The sequence below is a fragment of the Bos javanicus genome, chromosome 28 (assembly GCF_032452875.1).
Source record: "Bos javanicus breed banteng chromosome 28, ARS-OSU_banteng_1.0, whole genome shotgun sequence".
Taxonomy (NCBI): Eukaryota; Metazoa; Chordata; class Mammalia; order Artiodactyla; family Bovidae; genus Bos; species Bos javanicus.
The window spans coordinates 42,854,882-42,870,310 of NC_083895.1; the positions used below are offsets into that span (position 1 = coordinate 42,854,882).

General features: G+C 56.7%; 1 protein-coding gene across 6 annotated transcripts in view; it reads left to right on the top strand.

Moving 5' to 3' along the window:
- Positions 1 to 15,429, top strand: part of LDB3 (LIM domain binding 3) — a 59,474-nt gene that overhangs the window by 16,886 nt on the left and 27,159 nt on the right. For 2 of the 6 annotated variants that reach the window (XM_061405556.1, XM_061405558.1), the window contains exons 6-8: positions 858 to 1,061; positions 5,914 to 6,083; positions 6,712 to 6,748. In XM_061405556.1, coding sequence (XP_061261540.1) covers positions 858 to 1,061; positions 5,914 to 6,083; positions 6,712 to 6,748 — 411 coding nt within the window. Of the gene's footprint in view, positions 1 to 857; positions 1,062 to 5,913; positions 6,084 to 6,711; positions 6,749 to 12,576; positions 13,362 to 15,429 lie in introns of those variants that run through there. The other 4 variants (XM_061405555.1, XM_061405557.1, XM_061405560.1 and 1 more) reach the window with 3 other exon arrangements.

Genomic DNA, 15,429 nt, shown 5'->3' on the forward strand with positions numbered 1-15,429 from the left:
GGAGGCGTTGGGAGGGGTGCTGGGGCCCCGTCGGATGCCTGGGGCCATTGTGCTCTCAATCCGTTGCTGCAGCTGCTTAAGAAGGCAGGTGGGCTCTGGTGGGCTGCCGGGTGGAGTGTGTGCTGATGCTGGTTCCCGGTGAGCCTGAAGACGTGTCCAGCCTGGCCGGATCCCTCAGAAGGGCTGCGCTTGGCCCTGTCCTTGTCTGCGGAGCGCACTTAACGTTTTGAAGGGAAAAGTCTTGATGGGTAGAAGCTGGTGGGCTGCCCAGCGCGTTGGACTTGGGGGCCCTGAGCACCTAAGCCCTGCTCCGAGGAAGAAGCACACGGGCTGAAGAGTCTGAAGGAGCAGAGCCCCAGGGGGACCCCGGATGAGCCCCGTCGTGGAGGAACCAAGCTCAGAATCCCCATGGGTGCCCAGTGGGGCTGTTTTTTGCCTTTGGGGCATTCCGGACTCTGCTTCGGCTGCCGCTGCGTTTGACTCGTGACCCAGCTCTTGTCCCCTAATCCCAATCCCCACCCCCACCCTCTGCAGTCTGTTTCCCTGGGGGAGTGGTGAGAGATCTTTCCACGCCCCCCAGCTCAGGCTTAGCGGGGGCCTCCACTGACCCGGGAAAGAGCAGACGGGCAAGAAACACCTTCTGCACAGGGCTCTGGGGAGGGTGAGAATATTCCTGACCAGACCCAGCCAGTGCAAGTGGATCTGAGGAACTTGGTTAGCCTTCCTAGGATCAGGCTCAGGGAGATCTCTCTCCACATCCTGCACCACCAGCCTTCACCTTCACCGGTGTAACACCGCCTGTCCCCCTTCTCTCCTTGCACCTGTCTCCCTCGCTCCCCTCCCCCGAACTCCCCCAGCGCCGACTACCAGGAACGCTTCAACCCCAGCGCCCTGAAGGACTCGGCCCTGTCGACCCACAAGCCCATCGAGGTGAAGGGGCTGGGCGGCAAGGCCACCATCATCCACGCGCAGTACAACACGCCCATCAGCATGTACTCCCAGGACGCCATCATGGACGCCATCGCCGGGCAGGCCCAGGCCCAGGGCAGTGACTTCAGCGGGTAAGCGCCTCCCCTCCGCCGCCCGCGCCGACTCCACCGCTGCATCACCGCGGAGGGCACCGGCCGCTGAGCGCCGTCGGGACCAGCCTTCCTCTACCGTCTTGAGCTTCCCAGGGCACAGCCCTTGGAAGACAGCCAGCCTTGACCGGGCCTTTCAGACAGAACATGGTGTTCGCTCTTCAGTCAGTTTCACGGTCAACTTTAGGAGAAGGGTAGAGAAACACAGCGAGCGGTGGTTCCTCCAAGCGCTCCACACAGCCTCTGCATTTTCCCAGGCTCCCTGAGGGGGCTGGTTTAGAAGGAGACTTCTGGAATCTCGTTAACCGGGGTCACATTCTGGATACCCCTGGCTCTCACAGCCAAGCCATTCTTTGAGGGGAAGTCGTCGCTTTCTTCTCCAATACATGCCTGGGTTTCTTGCTTGGGAAGGGGCCTCCAGACCAGTCACCCACCATGCTGTTGGCAGTCAGCGCTGCCACAGAGCCCGGGGAGCACCCAGGACCTGCCTCCTCCTGTGTGCCCAGGGGAAGCCAGGCTCAGGTGGGTGGGACTTAGGACATCCCCGGTTCCTGAATTTGCTTGTTAACCGCGGTTGAGGAACTTGAGGGCTGAGTAGGGAAGGAGTTGGCTAAAAATCATTTGTGGATGACACTGGTGAGAGTGCAAAGTTTAATGGGGACCTCACTCCCTCTTTCTGAATTTCTGTCTCTGTTTATCTTAGTCCCTTTCTTCTCTGCGTTTCTTTCTGTGTTTGCCTCTCTGTCTCTCTATCTGTCTCTGTCTCAATCTCATCTTTTTCTGTCTCTGTTGTTTTCTTTCTTCCTTACACATACACAGAACCTATACTGTACTCTACTTGGGAACGCCATTAGTGTTGACTTTCAAAACTGATTATCTCTTTGGGTAACATGTTATCCCTGAGTCAAGATCTGTAACAGCTCAAGGCAAGAAATCTTAAAATGATTGTGCTTTTTTCCAAAGCTAGGAAAACCAGATGTTGTAAGAGGGATAGAGGCATTCTAAAGTCCCGGATAACTCCTGTAGTCTTTGGCCTGTGCAGAGCCCAGTCCTCGTGGCCATGATATGTGTGCAGGTTTAAGGTGCAGCCTCCAGAAGCCAATGGATAGAAAATGGTGTGGTCTTCCTGGCTCTCCTGATGCGAGGGAGCCTGGCCCTCTCAGGCACGCAGTACTTCCTTTGGGCCACCAGGGGGCGGAGGTTGCTTTCCCTGGAGCTGCTGCTGCTGCTGCTTCTGAGCTCACGACTGAGCTGCTTCAGTCGTGTCCGACTCTGCGCGACCCCAGAGATGGCAGCCCACCAGGCTCCCCCCCGCCCCCGTCTCTGGGATTCTCCAGGCAAGAACACTGGAGTGGGTTGCCATTTCCTTCTCCAATGCATGAAAGTGAAAAGTGAAAGTGAAGTCACTCAGTCATGTCTGACTCTTAGCGACCCCATGGACTGCAGCCTACCAGGCTCAACCGTCCATGGGATTTTCCAGGCAAGAGTACTGGAGTGGGGTGCCATTGCCTGGAGCAGTGAATCTCAAACCCCACGGACTCAGGGCTTTAGTTCTTTGTGGAACTCTCTGGGTAGTGCTGACTTATCTAATCCCATCTTTCAAAGCAGAAAATATGACCATGCAAGTTTTAAAATGCAACCATTAGCTCATGGGTGCCCAGGAAAACAAGACTGTCTGGTTAAGCCAAAGAGTGAACAGGGATTTCCTGCTAATACTTGCTTGCCGTGTGCGTCCTTAGTGTGATCTTAATATGGTAATATTCGCCAAAGGGAAGCACAGTGGAAGATAGGCAAAGAGCTACTGTTCACTGATTCTGTGTTTTCTGCACCCTGGGGCAAGACTGCTCTCATTTGGTTTTACCTCTAAGATGGCCATGCTGTAATTTTTTTTTAACATGATGCACCGTTGATCTAATCTAGGCTTCTCCTTCCTACCACCTTCCCTCCCATCCTTTTCCTCTCCCTTGCCAGCCTAGGAAGCAACACGCTTCCTTTCCCTCTGACTCAGCCCTGCTGGGCTGATGCTGCCGTGGTGCCCCGTCTGCCATAAGGTGTTCCGTTTCTGCTGTTAATTTCCATGATTCCTTCCTCACTGACATTTTCTTTTTGTCTCTCTCTCTTCCTCCTCTATCCGCCCGCTCCCATAACTCATTTCTGATCCTAACCCTGCTCCCTTGTGTATGCGCCGCCCCCCGCCCTCCCATGGTGGACACGCACTCACTGCTGGGCTTTCCTCTGCCTGGCAGGGCGTCACCACTGGCGTAAGTAGACCCCACAGTATTTGTTCCGTCGTCCGTCTGTCTGGTTGCGGGATGGTGTATGGGTTTGGTGGGATGTGCTGAGGACCGTGGCTCTGTCCACACTCTTCCTCACACCCACCTCACAGGTAAATGACATGCCTGCGGCCTCTACAGGCAAGTACTTGTCTTCGGGGGTTTTCCCCAGATACCATCACTACAGACATGGAAATCAGAGCAATGACACCACCCTGGCTAGGGCTCATGTTCTGCTTACCGTGCTTCGTGGGGGCTCCCCCCAGCCTTTCTGGTCTGCACTGGGACGGTGTAGACCTGAACGTCAGAATCCACATCAAGCCATTACTCAGGGAGAGGGTGATGAGGGGGCCTCTTGGAGGCCACTCCCCAGAATCCTCATGAAAGGTGGATCTGAAGGAGCCAGCCCCTACCAGGACCACCCACAGGAGGTGAAACCAGAGTCAGACTTGGGGGCAGTGTACAGTGGAGTGAATGCCCACAGGTGACCTTGAGGTTGTAGTGACTGTGGAGTGTTTTTGGTAGTAAGAAATTCATTCTGGGAGTGGCTCCAGAGAGTGGCCTCCGACCCAGGGTCCTAGAACTGTAGGGCCTGTCCTGTCCCCTCTGCATAGATTGTGTCTGGGCCCAGACTCTCAAAGGCACAGCAGTTCCTTCGTCTGGTTCCCAGTGTCTGTTGCGACAGCACCACAAGTCCCTGGTCTTTGCACAGTGTTGTGGGAAGGGAAGCCGACAATGGGACTCCTAAGGGACTCACTTCTGGGGCTCTCGTTCTTGAGCCCTTGGAGCTATGGAAGGAACAGGGAAATATGTTCCCTCAAGGGAACATTCCAGGGAAATAGCAGCAAAAGCCTTCCAGCTGATTCAGGTCCCCTTGAGACTCCTCCCTGCTAGAGATGACCTCCCCAGTGAGATCCCAGCCTCTCCTCTGCTCCCAGTCTCCTCCCTGGCTGGGACCTCCTAGGGGTCTGCTGGTTTCCCTATCTGATCCCAACCACAGGCTGCCAGGACCTGCAGCTCTCTGGGCCAGGGCAAAGCCTTCAGGAAAGTAGGGGAGCTCCACCCCGCCTTGGTCAGTTACCGTCTGTCCTCCTCCTCCTCCTCTGCTCGTGTAGCCCACTCTGAGCCGACACAGGGGGCCAGTCCTGGGAGACTAGGCCATTTCTTCTGTCCAGCTCCTTGCGAGAGGGTAGATGACGGAAGCACTGGGGGAGTCGTCTTTGCAGCTAGCCAGCACTCGGGGGATGGGGGGAGAGGTCAAGGCAGCCATAGCAGCAGGCAGGGTGCGCCTAGACAGGGGGAGTGTCTGGGCTGGGCCATCTCTCCAGGTGGGGAACACCTGGGGTGTGCAGATCCCCAGCGGGCAGAAGTGGCCTTCCTGAGCTTGTTGCTGCAGAGTCTGATGGAAGGAAGGCTGAACTGGGGGCTGGGAAGCCTGGGTTCTAACTCCATGGGGGTCCCTACATGACATAACCTGGAACTAGTCAGCCGGCCTCTCTGGACCTCAGTTTCAGCGTCAGTAAGAGGAGAGAGCTGGGCCACCGGTCCACAGCAGGCTGTTGTTATTCTGAGCTTCTCCTGAGCCCACCCTGACTCCCGAGAGAGTGGACTGGGCAGCCTGGATCCCCCAGCCCTCTCTGGTTGGGTGAGTGGTCATCCGCAAAGCTTTAAATGTATCTTGCCCTGCAGTCTGATTTGGGCTGATAGACCTCGTACTCAAGGGGCTCTAGAGTTCCTTCTGGTTCAGATCAAGGATTTGTTCATTCAACTAAGTTTTGAGCACCTACCATATGCCAGACCTTAGGGGTCTCAGAGAAGGTCACCAGGTCCCCCTCAAAAGGCTGTGCTCCCCTGGGGCAGAGGACTGGTGACCCTCCCCACAACTCCAATCCCAGCTCCCTTGGACGAGAAACCCCACTATCCCTGGGTGATGCTGGGCCTCTGGGGCCCAGTTGTCTGATTGTCCAACCACATCCTCTCCGAGCTTGCTTATTTCTGCGGAGCAGGAGCCCACAGTTCTTCCAGAGAAGTCACGGCAGTGCTGGCTCCCAGTTTGGACCCCAAGCTTTGAGGAGGCCAAGGGACTGACCTGGAGGAAGCCTCCGAGTCCCCAAGGACCCTGTCCTCACCCAGCCCCAAACTCAGGAACTGCTTAGGGAGGTCAAAATTACTTCCAGAAGCCCTCTTCTGCCTCTGCTTTCCGTCAAGGAGATCCAGCTCCCAAGAGGGGCGGGTGTCTTCAGACCTGTGTCTGGAGATAGACTGGAGGGTGGGGGCGGGGGGTTGTTGACAGGAGGGTCTGAGCCTCCTGACCCTCCATGAGTGGAATTCACTGACTCACCGTGACCTCCCTGAGCACTGAGGATTCAGGCCAAGCCCTTGTTGCAGGCTCTCAGATGGCAGTGGGGAAAGGCAACGGTGGGCTCAGACAAGTAGGGGGGCTGCCAACAGGCTTGGGGGTGTTGGGGGCGGGTGCCAGGGGAATGTGACGTGGGGAAGGTGCAGGCGCCAGGAGCAGCCTCCAGCCCTGCCCTCGCCCACGGCCTCTCTCTGCGTTGCAGGAGCCTTCCTATCAAAGACCTCACCGTGGACAGCGCCTCTCCAGTGTATCAGGCTGTGATTAAGAACCAGAACAAGCCGGAAGATGAGGCTGATGACTGGGCTCGCCGCTCCTCCAACCTACAGTCTCGCTCCTTCCGCATCCTGGCCCAGATGACGGGGACAGAATACAGTAAGGGAGGGCTGTTGGGGGTGGGGCAGGAAGGGGTGACTTTGAAGGGCCATGAGGGTCCTGGGCCCTACGCCATTGTCCCACAGAAGCCAGGGAGTCAAGCCCCCTATCCTGGAAGATGAGCTGGCCTTGATAGATAGTGGCCTCTTGCGCCCTTTCTGGCCCCCTGGGGCAGGCATGTTGACATCAGCCTTCTGCTCCCTGACTCCAGCAGTGCCTGGATTGGTTTAAGAGGACCTAGCGGAGCTTCCCTGGCGGTCCAGTGGCTGGGACTCCACTATTCCAATGCAGGGGGCCCATGTTTGACCCCTGGTCAGGACACTAGATCTCGCATGCTGTAACTGAGACCTGCCACGGCCAAATACATACATAAATAAATATTAAACAAAAAAAGAGAGAACCTTACAGGCCACACCTCTGGCCACTCCCTCCCAGCTGCACCACTTCTTCTAAGGCCCCCTTTCTCCTCCTTGCCCTCTGCCCAGCACACAGCCTTTTCCTCCCAGAGGCCACAGGTAGGAGGCGGTAAGTGTCCCATCATGGGTGGGGACTCTGCCCACAAGCTCCAGTAGCTTTTGTTCCTGATGTTCCATGTGATTCCTCCTGATCTGCAACTTCCTACCCACAGTGCAAGACCCTGATGAAGAAGCTTTGCGAAGGTCAAGGTAAGTGCCTGGACTCAGGCTCTGTGGCCTTGGCCCTCCTAACCCCATCCCTCCCAGGGCAGCCCCCAGGTCACACAACTCACAGAAGGAACATCTCAAGTTAATGCATCTGAAAACTCCAGCCCCTGAGGGGCTCCGGCAGATGCTGGCTTGGGGTGTGTGTGTCCCAGGTCAGTGAGGTGGGTGCCTGGAGCTGAGTCTCTATCCCCCTGGCCCAGGCTGCACGAGCAAGGACGCTGGGCTCTCCCGGCTCTCTCCCTGGGCAAGGGGCAGGGCTGCTTTGGCCTTTGCTGGGCTGTTGAGAATGAGGGCATCTCTTTCTATGAGGCACCGGGCTGGCTGCCTGGCCTGCCCACTCATCTCAGGGCCTGTCCCCTGTGAGTCTGAAGGGTAGGCACTGGGAAGCTAGCTGGCACGCGGAGGGCTATGCTGGGCTGGGGCACCTGGCCTTTGGACTCACTTGTCCAGACCCACGTTGAGGTACCAGTTCCACAGACTGCTCACAGCACCACAGCTGCTGCAAGGAAGCCAAGCCCTGGGCATGAGGTGGGCACACTGCCCTGGAACCCACTGGAACCCACTAGGGCCTTCCATGGGCAGGCATGGGGCCCAGTGTGACTGTGCTTACACTTCCAGAAGCAAATGTGTTGTCTGCATGTCCTTCCTGGGAGAGCCTGCCTTGGGCCGGCACGTCCCGTGGTGGCCTCCATGTGAGGGGCTGGGGCTCAGAGGTGCCTTTCCACCCTGGGCCAAGCTTTCTGTCTTTGCTAACCAGCGTGTAGTGGCCACGGGTCCACGTGGAGAGTGGGACTCTGGGGTCAGCTCGAGTTGATGTGGATTTTCTTTTTGAGCCTCTGTTTCTGCCAATTGAAGTTGCTCCCACTCTTTGGCTGGGGCGTCTAAGCCTGAAGTGTGGTCCTCCCCGGCCTGCTAACAATGGCATGCGGTTCCCGTGATGGTTCTTAACCTGTCGGTGCCTGCAGTGTGTCTGTAAAGAGCCTGAAATGAGATGGTGTTTGATTTAGCACAAAAGGCAGTATCGAGCTATTTGAGGCGTACCTAAGCTGTCAGCTCTCTCCGCCCCGTGCTCCTCTGCTCCTGCGTCATTCCTGTGTTTATCCCACCGCCTCCTCTGAGTGCCGCTCAGAGATACTCCGGTGAGCAGTGTGGTCTTTACTGAAGGTCTGATGGAGGGGCTCTACAGCACACATCGCAAATTGCTCACAGATCTCCAGGTCCCTCCCGTCAAGAAGCCAGGAGGGGCCTGCCCTGCCTTTCCAGCCCCCCGTCACCCCTCCTCAGCACTTCCGGTTACTCTATGTTTCTGGGGCCGGTCACTCTCAGTCTGCATCTCAGTAACCAGGCTCCCTTTGGAAGGTGGAGTTCTGCACATTTATCATGGGTAGAGAACCTCTGTCTCACGTGTTCTCCCTGGAATACTTGTAGGCTCTGCGAAGTCACTGAGAACACAAAAGGCAGTGTTCACAGTGGTCCGGTGCGGGCCTTCCCCTCCCCTCCTTTCAGAAGCATCTCTTGGGGCCTGTTCGGCTTGCTTGTCTTTCCCCACCAGGCCCTTTCCCCACCCTGCGGTCTAATTGCCCACAAACTCCATTCAGATCCCTTGAGAAGGCAGGGTGTCTTAAGAACTCTGCTGCAGGACTTGGAGTCTCTCCCTCAGCCTTGTAGGGAAATCTGGAAGAGAGGGGCCCAAGAAGAAACCTCAGCCTTCTTCCTCCCTCAGTCAAGGACCTTGACCCACCCTAAGAAAGCAGCACCCACCCCGCCACACACAGCTCTGCACCGCTGTCAGCCCCTCCCTCTGAGTCTTGGACCCTGCGGTGCAGGCTCTGGGCCCTCAGGAAGCCTCTGTCTGGGACTGGAGGAGCCTAAGCTTCCTCCCCTTCTCCCTTTTCCTGACTTTAATTTCTGGAAGCTTGTCCTTACAGCCACCCCACCAAATGCCCCTTCTCCCCACGGCCGAAGGAGGAAAGTAGGCTTTTTTATTTTGCTGAATGCCAAGCAGCTTCTGGCCCGGGCAGTGAGAGATGGGGGTACAACGGGTGATGTGGCTCAGTTTTGTTTGTGATTAATGCCCAAAGTACTGACTTTGGCCACTGGTCCCAGCTGGGGCCCCAGGCTCAACCGAGAGGCCATCTGAGCAGTAGGGAACGCACTTACCCCTACCTACCCTGAGTCCAAGCTGGTCAGAGATCTTGCTCCCTTGGGGGCTGAACCCCACTTGCATCCAGCCCTCCTCCCAAGTTGGAATCTGTACCCCAGACCTTGCTGATGCATCGTGTTGGCTGAGGGCAGACACGGCCTCTGTCTTTCCCGCTCCCAGTTGAGCCTGCCTCACAGTGGGGGATCTGAGAGTCTCTCACAAAGGCTGCACTCCCCAGGAAGGCTTCATTGCACCTTGCTTCCAGGGAGCTCATTCCAGCATGGCCTGAGTTTGGTAAATCTGGGGCCCAGCAACCTGGGCACCGGGCAGCCTATTTAGGCTTGTATGTCTGCTGGGATGCTTTTTCCTTTCTGTTGCTGCGTGCTGGGAAAGCTGGCAGGGACGCCAGTTGTTCTGTACCAGGCAGGGCACTGGGTGGCCTCCCGGATGGGTATAATCTGCATGTCAGGGGACCTGCACACTTGCCCCTCACCTGCCCCTTCTCCACCTTTGGGGCAGCCCCCACCAAGCCCCAGGGCAGCTCAGAGCCCCACCCTACCCTGCCCTCCCCTCCTCCCCTCCTGGGCCCTGGTTCCTGGCACTGTGGCAATGTCTTTGGTACCTGGTAGCAAGTAAGGCTTCCCTGGTGGCTCAGACAGTAAAGAATCTGCCTGTAATGTGGGAGACCTGGATTCAGTCTCTGGGTTGGGAATATCTCCTGGAGGAAGAAATGGAAACCCACACTCAGTCATGTCTGACTCTTTGCAACCGCATGGACTGTAGCCCGCCAGGTTCCTCTGTCTATGGAATTCTCCAGGCAAGAAACTGGAGTGGATAGCCATTCCCTTTCCCAGGGGATCTTCCTGACCCAGGGATCAAATCCGGGTCTTCCCTTGCCTGGCGAATCCCATGGAGAGAGGAGCCTGGTGGACTACAGTCTATGGGATCGCAAAGAGTCAGACACGACTAACACTTTGAACTTGAGCTTGAGCTTTCCTCCAAGGCTCCAGGGCCTAATCTCCAGGGACTCTGTCTTTACAGGGGACATAGGGTGAGCCACAGAGCAGTCTGAGTATCAGCTGTGGACATGGTTCCTCTCCCAGGAAAGACCCATCGCCTTAGCAAACTGTCAAGTGGGCTTAAACAGCAGCCTCCTGCCAGTTTCCACGTGGGCACAGGTAGTAGTGTGGCCCCCAGCCTTCATCTGAAGTAGCAGAGCCTATAATCCCAGAAAGGTCACCACACCTTCCATCTGACCCCAGGAGCGCATTCCAGCACCTGGATGGCTCAGAAGGTTGATGGGGGGTGGGAGTGCAGGGAAGCCTAGTTTCACCCCAGGCAGGGCTTGAATCTGCCAGGCCTCTGGGTCCCACCGCATTTCCCAACCATCCTCCAGGGCTGCGGTCAGAGCTCAGACCCCACCCCCTGACCCAGCCCCCATCGGGTGGTGCAGCTGTCTGTAAGTTCAGTCTCTGTTTACCTAATGCTCACCTCAGTGAAGAACTCTGCGTCTCTTCGTGGCCTTCATGTGTTAAGGACAAAGTTGGTTCTAGTGAACAGTTCCCCTGGGTGTCACCTGCGCAGCCCTCGTGGGTCTCCCGGGACCGCTTCCCCTTTTGCTCTGCAGTCTCTCCCCCTTTCTTCTCTTCCTCCATCTTCTTGCTCCTGTCTTGGCTGGCTGTGAATTTCCCAGCAGCTCCAAGCAGAGCAGACTCACAAGCCTTGCTGCTCTCTAGGACCGTCCCTGACCGTGTCACCGGGCGCTGATGATAAAGGCTCGGGCCTGGCTGGACAAACTGGCTGCAGCTGTGTCCTGGGGGCTCTGCGTGCTGGTAGATAGTTGCCGCCCCTGGTGCTGTCAGCAGGCAGGGCTGTGCGGGCCCCATCACAGGGCCTGGGCTCATACCGTCTTCACCCCCTTCTCCCCACGCTCGGAGAGGCAATAGCGAGGGATGCCTGGTGCTTAGATCATGGTTCTGCCTCTGAGATTCCATGTGACTATAGGCTATTCATGTGATGTATTTGCGCCTTGGCTTCTCTGTGGTATTAGGAGAGTCTGGACCAGGGGTTTTCAAATATGTGAGCAGGGGACCCCTCATGTCAAACAGGACCTTCACACAGGGACCCACTTGCAGGCCTTGAGGTGTAGAGGGGGAGTCTGCCAGGTAATACAGGTGTGGGGAGGTGGCCAGGTGTACACTTGGGGACACAGGATTGTTATCATGCAGAAGTGTAAGTCCAGCATCGCCCTATCCTTTGACTTTTAAAGAGCTAAAGCCAATCTTTCTGATTTTTATATGCTGACAATTCATTTGTTAAACTATTTTTTTTGATACAATTGCAGATTGGCATGTGGTTATAAGAAATAATACCGAGAGAGCCTACATAGCCTTTACCCACAGTGCTAGCATCTTGCGAAACTAGTGCCCCACGAGGGTGTCGACACCTATGCCACCCAACGCAGAATGCTCCCATCATCCTCAGACGCCCTCTCTTGCTTTTTCAGACCACTCTCAACCTCCCTATTGCGCACGCCCTGTCCTTAACCTGTGGCAACCACTAATCTGTTCTCTGTCCTCTGTTTGTGTAATATTGTCATTTCAAGGATGTTATGTACATGGAATTATACAGCTTGAGGCCTTATGGAATGGGCTTTTTCAGTCCTCCTAGTTCTTTGGGAACTCATCCAAGTGGTGGAGTATACCAGTGGCTCATTCATCTTTTTATTGCCGAGTAGTATTCTATGATCTGGATGTAGCTGTTAATTTTTTAGATGAATTTCCAACACTGTCCCGGTTGAACACACTGTGTTTGTGGCTAGATGAGGCCCCACCAACTTGCACCTCTATTCTGGAAGACGTTAGCGGTCCCTCTGGTCTGGAAGTCTAGGATTTTGGCACAATCTCCCCTCCATATCTGTATTTCTGGCTCTTCCTTGCCTGCTTTGTCCTATGTCCTCAGCTAAGAGGGCTGTGGGCTGAGCCCCAGAGGCCTTGCTGGCAGGAAGTGGCGGGAAGTCCCGGCCCCCGTATGTGTGTGCCGGGAGCCTTGTGAGTATACATACGTGTGCACGCGTGTGCCTGGCTGTGCTCAGGCCCAGGTGGGCGGGCTAGTCGGTGGTGTTTGGAGGCTTCTTTCTGGGGACAGAGAATGGTTGGCAGAGACTGGGGCAGCACAGGGAGTTGGCAGGTCTGCTCACCCAGCCTTGTCGTGGGGACAGGTGTTCCTCCTTCTTGATGCCCAGCTAGGGGACAGAGACCATGCAACGCTTGCCTGCCTTGGGACTGTGCTCAGTCCCAAGAGCCCACAGCCAAAGCAGCCCTGCCCAGCCCTAACCACACGGGCCAGGGAGAACCTGGAGACCCCCCACCCACCCGGTGCCCCGCCTGCCCTCAGGTCCTCTAGCCAGGCCCCTTCTCCATGGCTCACTCAAGTCAGGGACAGTAGTCCATCCATCCTGGTCCTTGTAACTCTGGTCTTGCCCCCAAACAGGCCTAACCACCTGGAAATTACCCCATGGGTGGCAAAGCCTCTCCAAGCTGAACCCTCCCTCCCATGCCCTCTGCCCCAGCTGTCAGACAGGGTGATGGCGGATACATCCCCTAACCCCTTCTTTCTTCCTTTCTCTCTCTCTGTCTCTGTCTCTTTGTTTCTCTCTGTGCCACAGGGAAAGGTTTGAAACGGAACGTAACAGCCCACGTTTTGCCAAATTACGCAACTGGCACCATGGCCTTTCGGCCCAAATTCTTAATGTTAAAAGCTAAGAAAGAGGCTGTCTGGAATCCCCCCATTCCCTGCAGGCCTGACCCCTCCCTCCTTCCCCCCACACAGATCTGGCATGTGAGCCCCATGGTGATGCTTGAGAATGTATAGCTGTGCTGGGGGGCACCTTTGCTCGTCACCTGCAGCAGCTGTGCTCTCTGCCCGGCCCAGTGCTGACGGCCCGGGCCCAGCCCCGCAGCCCTGCACCCACTCTGCCCCTGCCCTTCACCGCAACCTTCGCCACCTCCCAAACAGCCCAAGCCTCTGCTCCCCTGCGCAGGGCCTTCCTGTAGGTCAGAGAGGATGCGATGGGGTTTGCTGATAGGACACCCCCAAACCAAGGGAAAAAGACCACCACTGGTCCATTCCCTCACCAAGCCCAGCTCCCGGGAGAAGCAGCCCGGCCTAGTGCCATCCTGGAACGAGCAGCCCACAGATCAGGGTCCTGAGACGCCAACTCCCTGGCCCCACTTACTCCCTCAAGCCCTCTGGAGCCAGGTAGCCCAGGACAGGGCTCCCTGCAGAGGAAGAGGAGGCCCCAGGGTAGACGAGGGAGAGGCCCGTCCTGGCCGTGGTGAGACTGGAGCGCGTGTTCCCCTCTCCGTGCCGTGTGTGCTGGCTCCCTAGCTCTCTCTCCTGTACATACAAGCATGCTTATTCTGAAATAAAGAGGATTTGAAATGAACCAAACCTGCCCCAGTCCTGCTGTACCTGTGTGCGCATCACCCAAGGGGGCAGGTCTGAGACGGGGAGAGGACAGGTGCCTGCAGGAGAGGGCCAGGGGCAGTGCCCACTAGGCCTGGGATATGTTGTTCAGTCACTCAGTGGTGTCTGACTCTTTGTAACCCCATGGATTGCAGCATGCCAGGGTTCCCTGTCCTTCACCATCTCCCAGAGTTAGCTCGAACTCATGTCCATTGAGTTGGTGATGCCCTCCAACCATCTCGTCCTCTGTCATCCCCTTCTCCTCCTGCCTTCAATCTTTCCCAGCATCAGGGTCTTTTCTAATGAGTCAGCTCTTCACATCAGGTGGCCAAAGTATTGGAGTTTCAGCATCAGTCCTTCCAATGCAGACCACTGTTTCCCTGTCCCTATGGCCCTGCCCAGGGCTCCAGAGAGCAGGCAGAGAGGACCGTGGGTGGGAAGCTGTTCTGTGGGCTAGAGGGCAGCCTTAGCCTCCTTCGGGTAGTGTGTGTGAGTGCTCCCTGCCTCCCCTCCCACACCAGCCATAGCCGGCAGGCCGAGCCCGCCCTCCTTCCCCATCAGAAAGCACACCACAAACCCTGGTTCCAGGAAGGCGCTGCGCATGCCCAGCCCTGGCCAGGAGGGAGAGAAGTGGCTGAGGTGGACACAGCTGGACTAAGGCGTGGCTCACAGGGAGACTGCAGGGGTCCCTCATAAGCAGGCCATGGCTCAGGAGGGAGGAGCTGGAAGGTGTGCCTGGTGGAGGCTGGCTCACGTGGCAAGAGGGCAAGGAAGATTCTCATTCCTGGCTTCCACACACCTACGGCCTGTCCTAGTCCTGAGCATTTAGGAAGGGCCAGTCTGGCAGGCTCATGTCCTCCCTACTCACCTGCCTACTCATCAGCCTCATCCCTGACTGAGGGAACCCCAAGCTGAGAACATGAGATCATCAACACTTGACAAATAATGACAGGTGTTGAGGCCTATCCTTCAGGACTCCCCGCCAGCCCTGGGACTGGACTGGGCCAGAGCTTTGCTCCCACTCCCACTGCCCGGCACAGGCTTCCTTTCTGCCTCCAGGGACCTTGGCAATCCCATCTAGAAGGGCTGGTCAGGGAGCGTGTTCTATCCTGCCTACCACCCTGAGATGCTCCCCAAAGTGCCCCCCGCATCCCCACCCCCACACACACCATCTTGTTCCAACTTGACCTCCCATCTCATCCTCCCTCTAGCAGTCTGACCCCAGGGTCAAGGCAAGGACCAGGCAAGGCAGGCTGGCCAGGGGATCAACAGGGGAAGTGGGGAGAGGTGCACTTTTGCCTGCATTTAGGCATCCTCGGGCATGCTCATATTTAGCTGACCTTTTATTGAGGACTTCCAAGACCAGGGGTAGGTTGGGGGTTGAGGGCTGCCAGGCAGAGTGAGGCTGCGGTAGTGGGTGTCCTAAGACGAGCAGAGGATCTGAGCTAATCCGTCAGAGCTGGTGGCCTCCCAGTCCCCTGTCCCTATCCCCCCGGCCTGTCCGATGGAACCCTCTTGGATCCACCTAATTGAAGTCCTGGAAGGCTGTTTGCTTTCCAGCCCACCTGGTGCCTCCCCAGTGACCCCAGGCCACTGCAGGCAGCACTTTGGGTGGCCCCAGGCCAGGAGTCTGTGTGAAGCACTGAGGTAAACAGGAGAGTGTCCTTATTCAGCATTCCGTGTCCATGGGCATCAGTCGAGGCACTGGGTTCCTGGCCACTGTGGGTGCCCAAGGAATCAGAAATGGCTGATGTGGTTGTGACTTACTGTGATGAAAGGCTGATTGTGTGAGGTCCAGAGACAGGGATGGCTTTTCCATCTGGAGTATCCAGGAAGGCTTCCTGGAAGAAGGGGTCTGTGTGTGTGATCTTCGGGAACAGACAGGAGTGGGACATGCACAGTCACGGAAGGCTGCCTATGTTATTCTAAGCAGAGAAAGCAGAGATGCTGATGAGAAGGAATGTCCCAGAACCCTGAGTTAATCATTTTGACTGGAATGGAAGACAGGCAGAGGACGTTCTGGTTAGCAGTGGTCCAGAGCTGGACTGCCAGG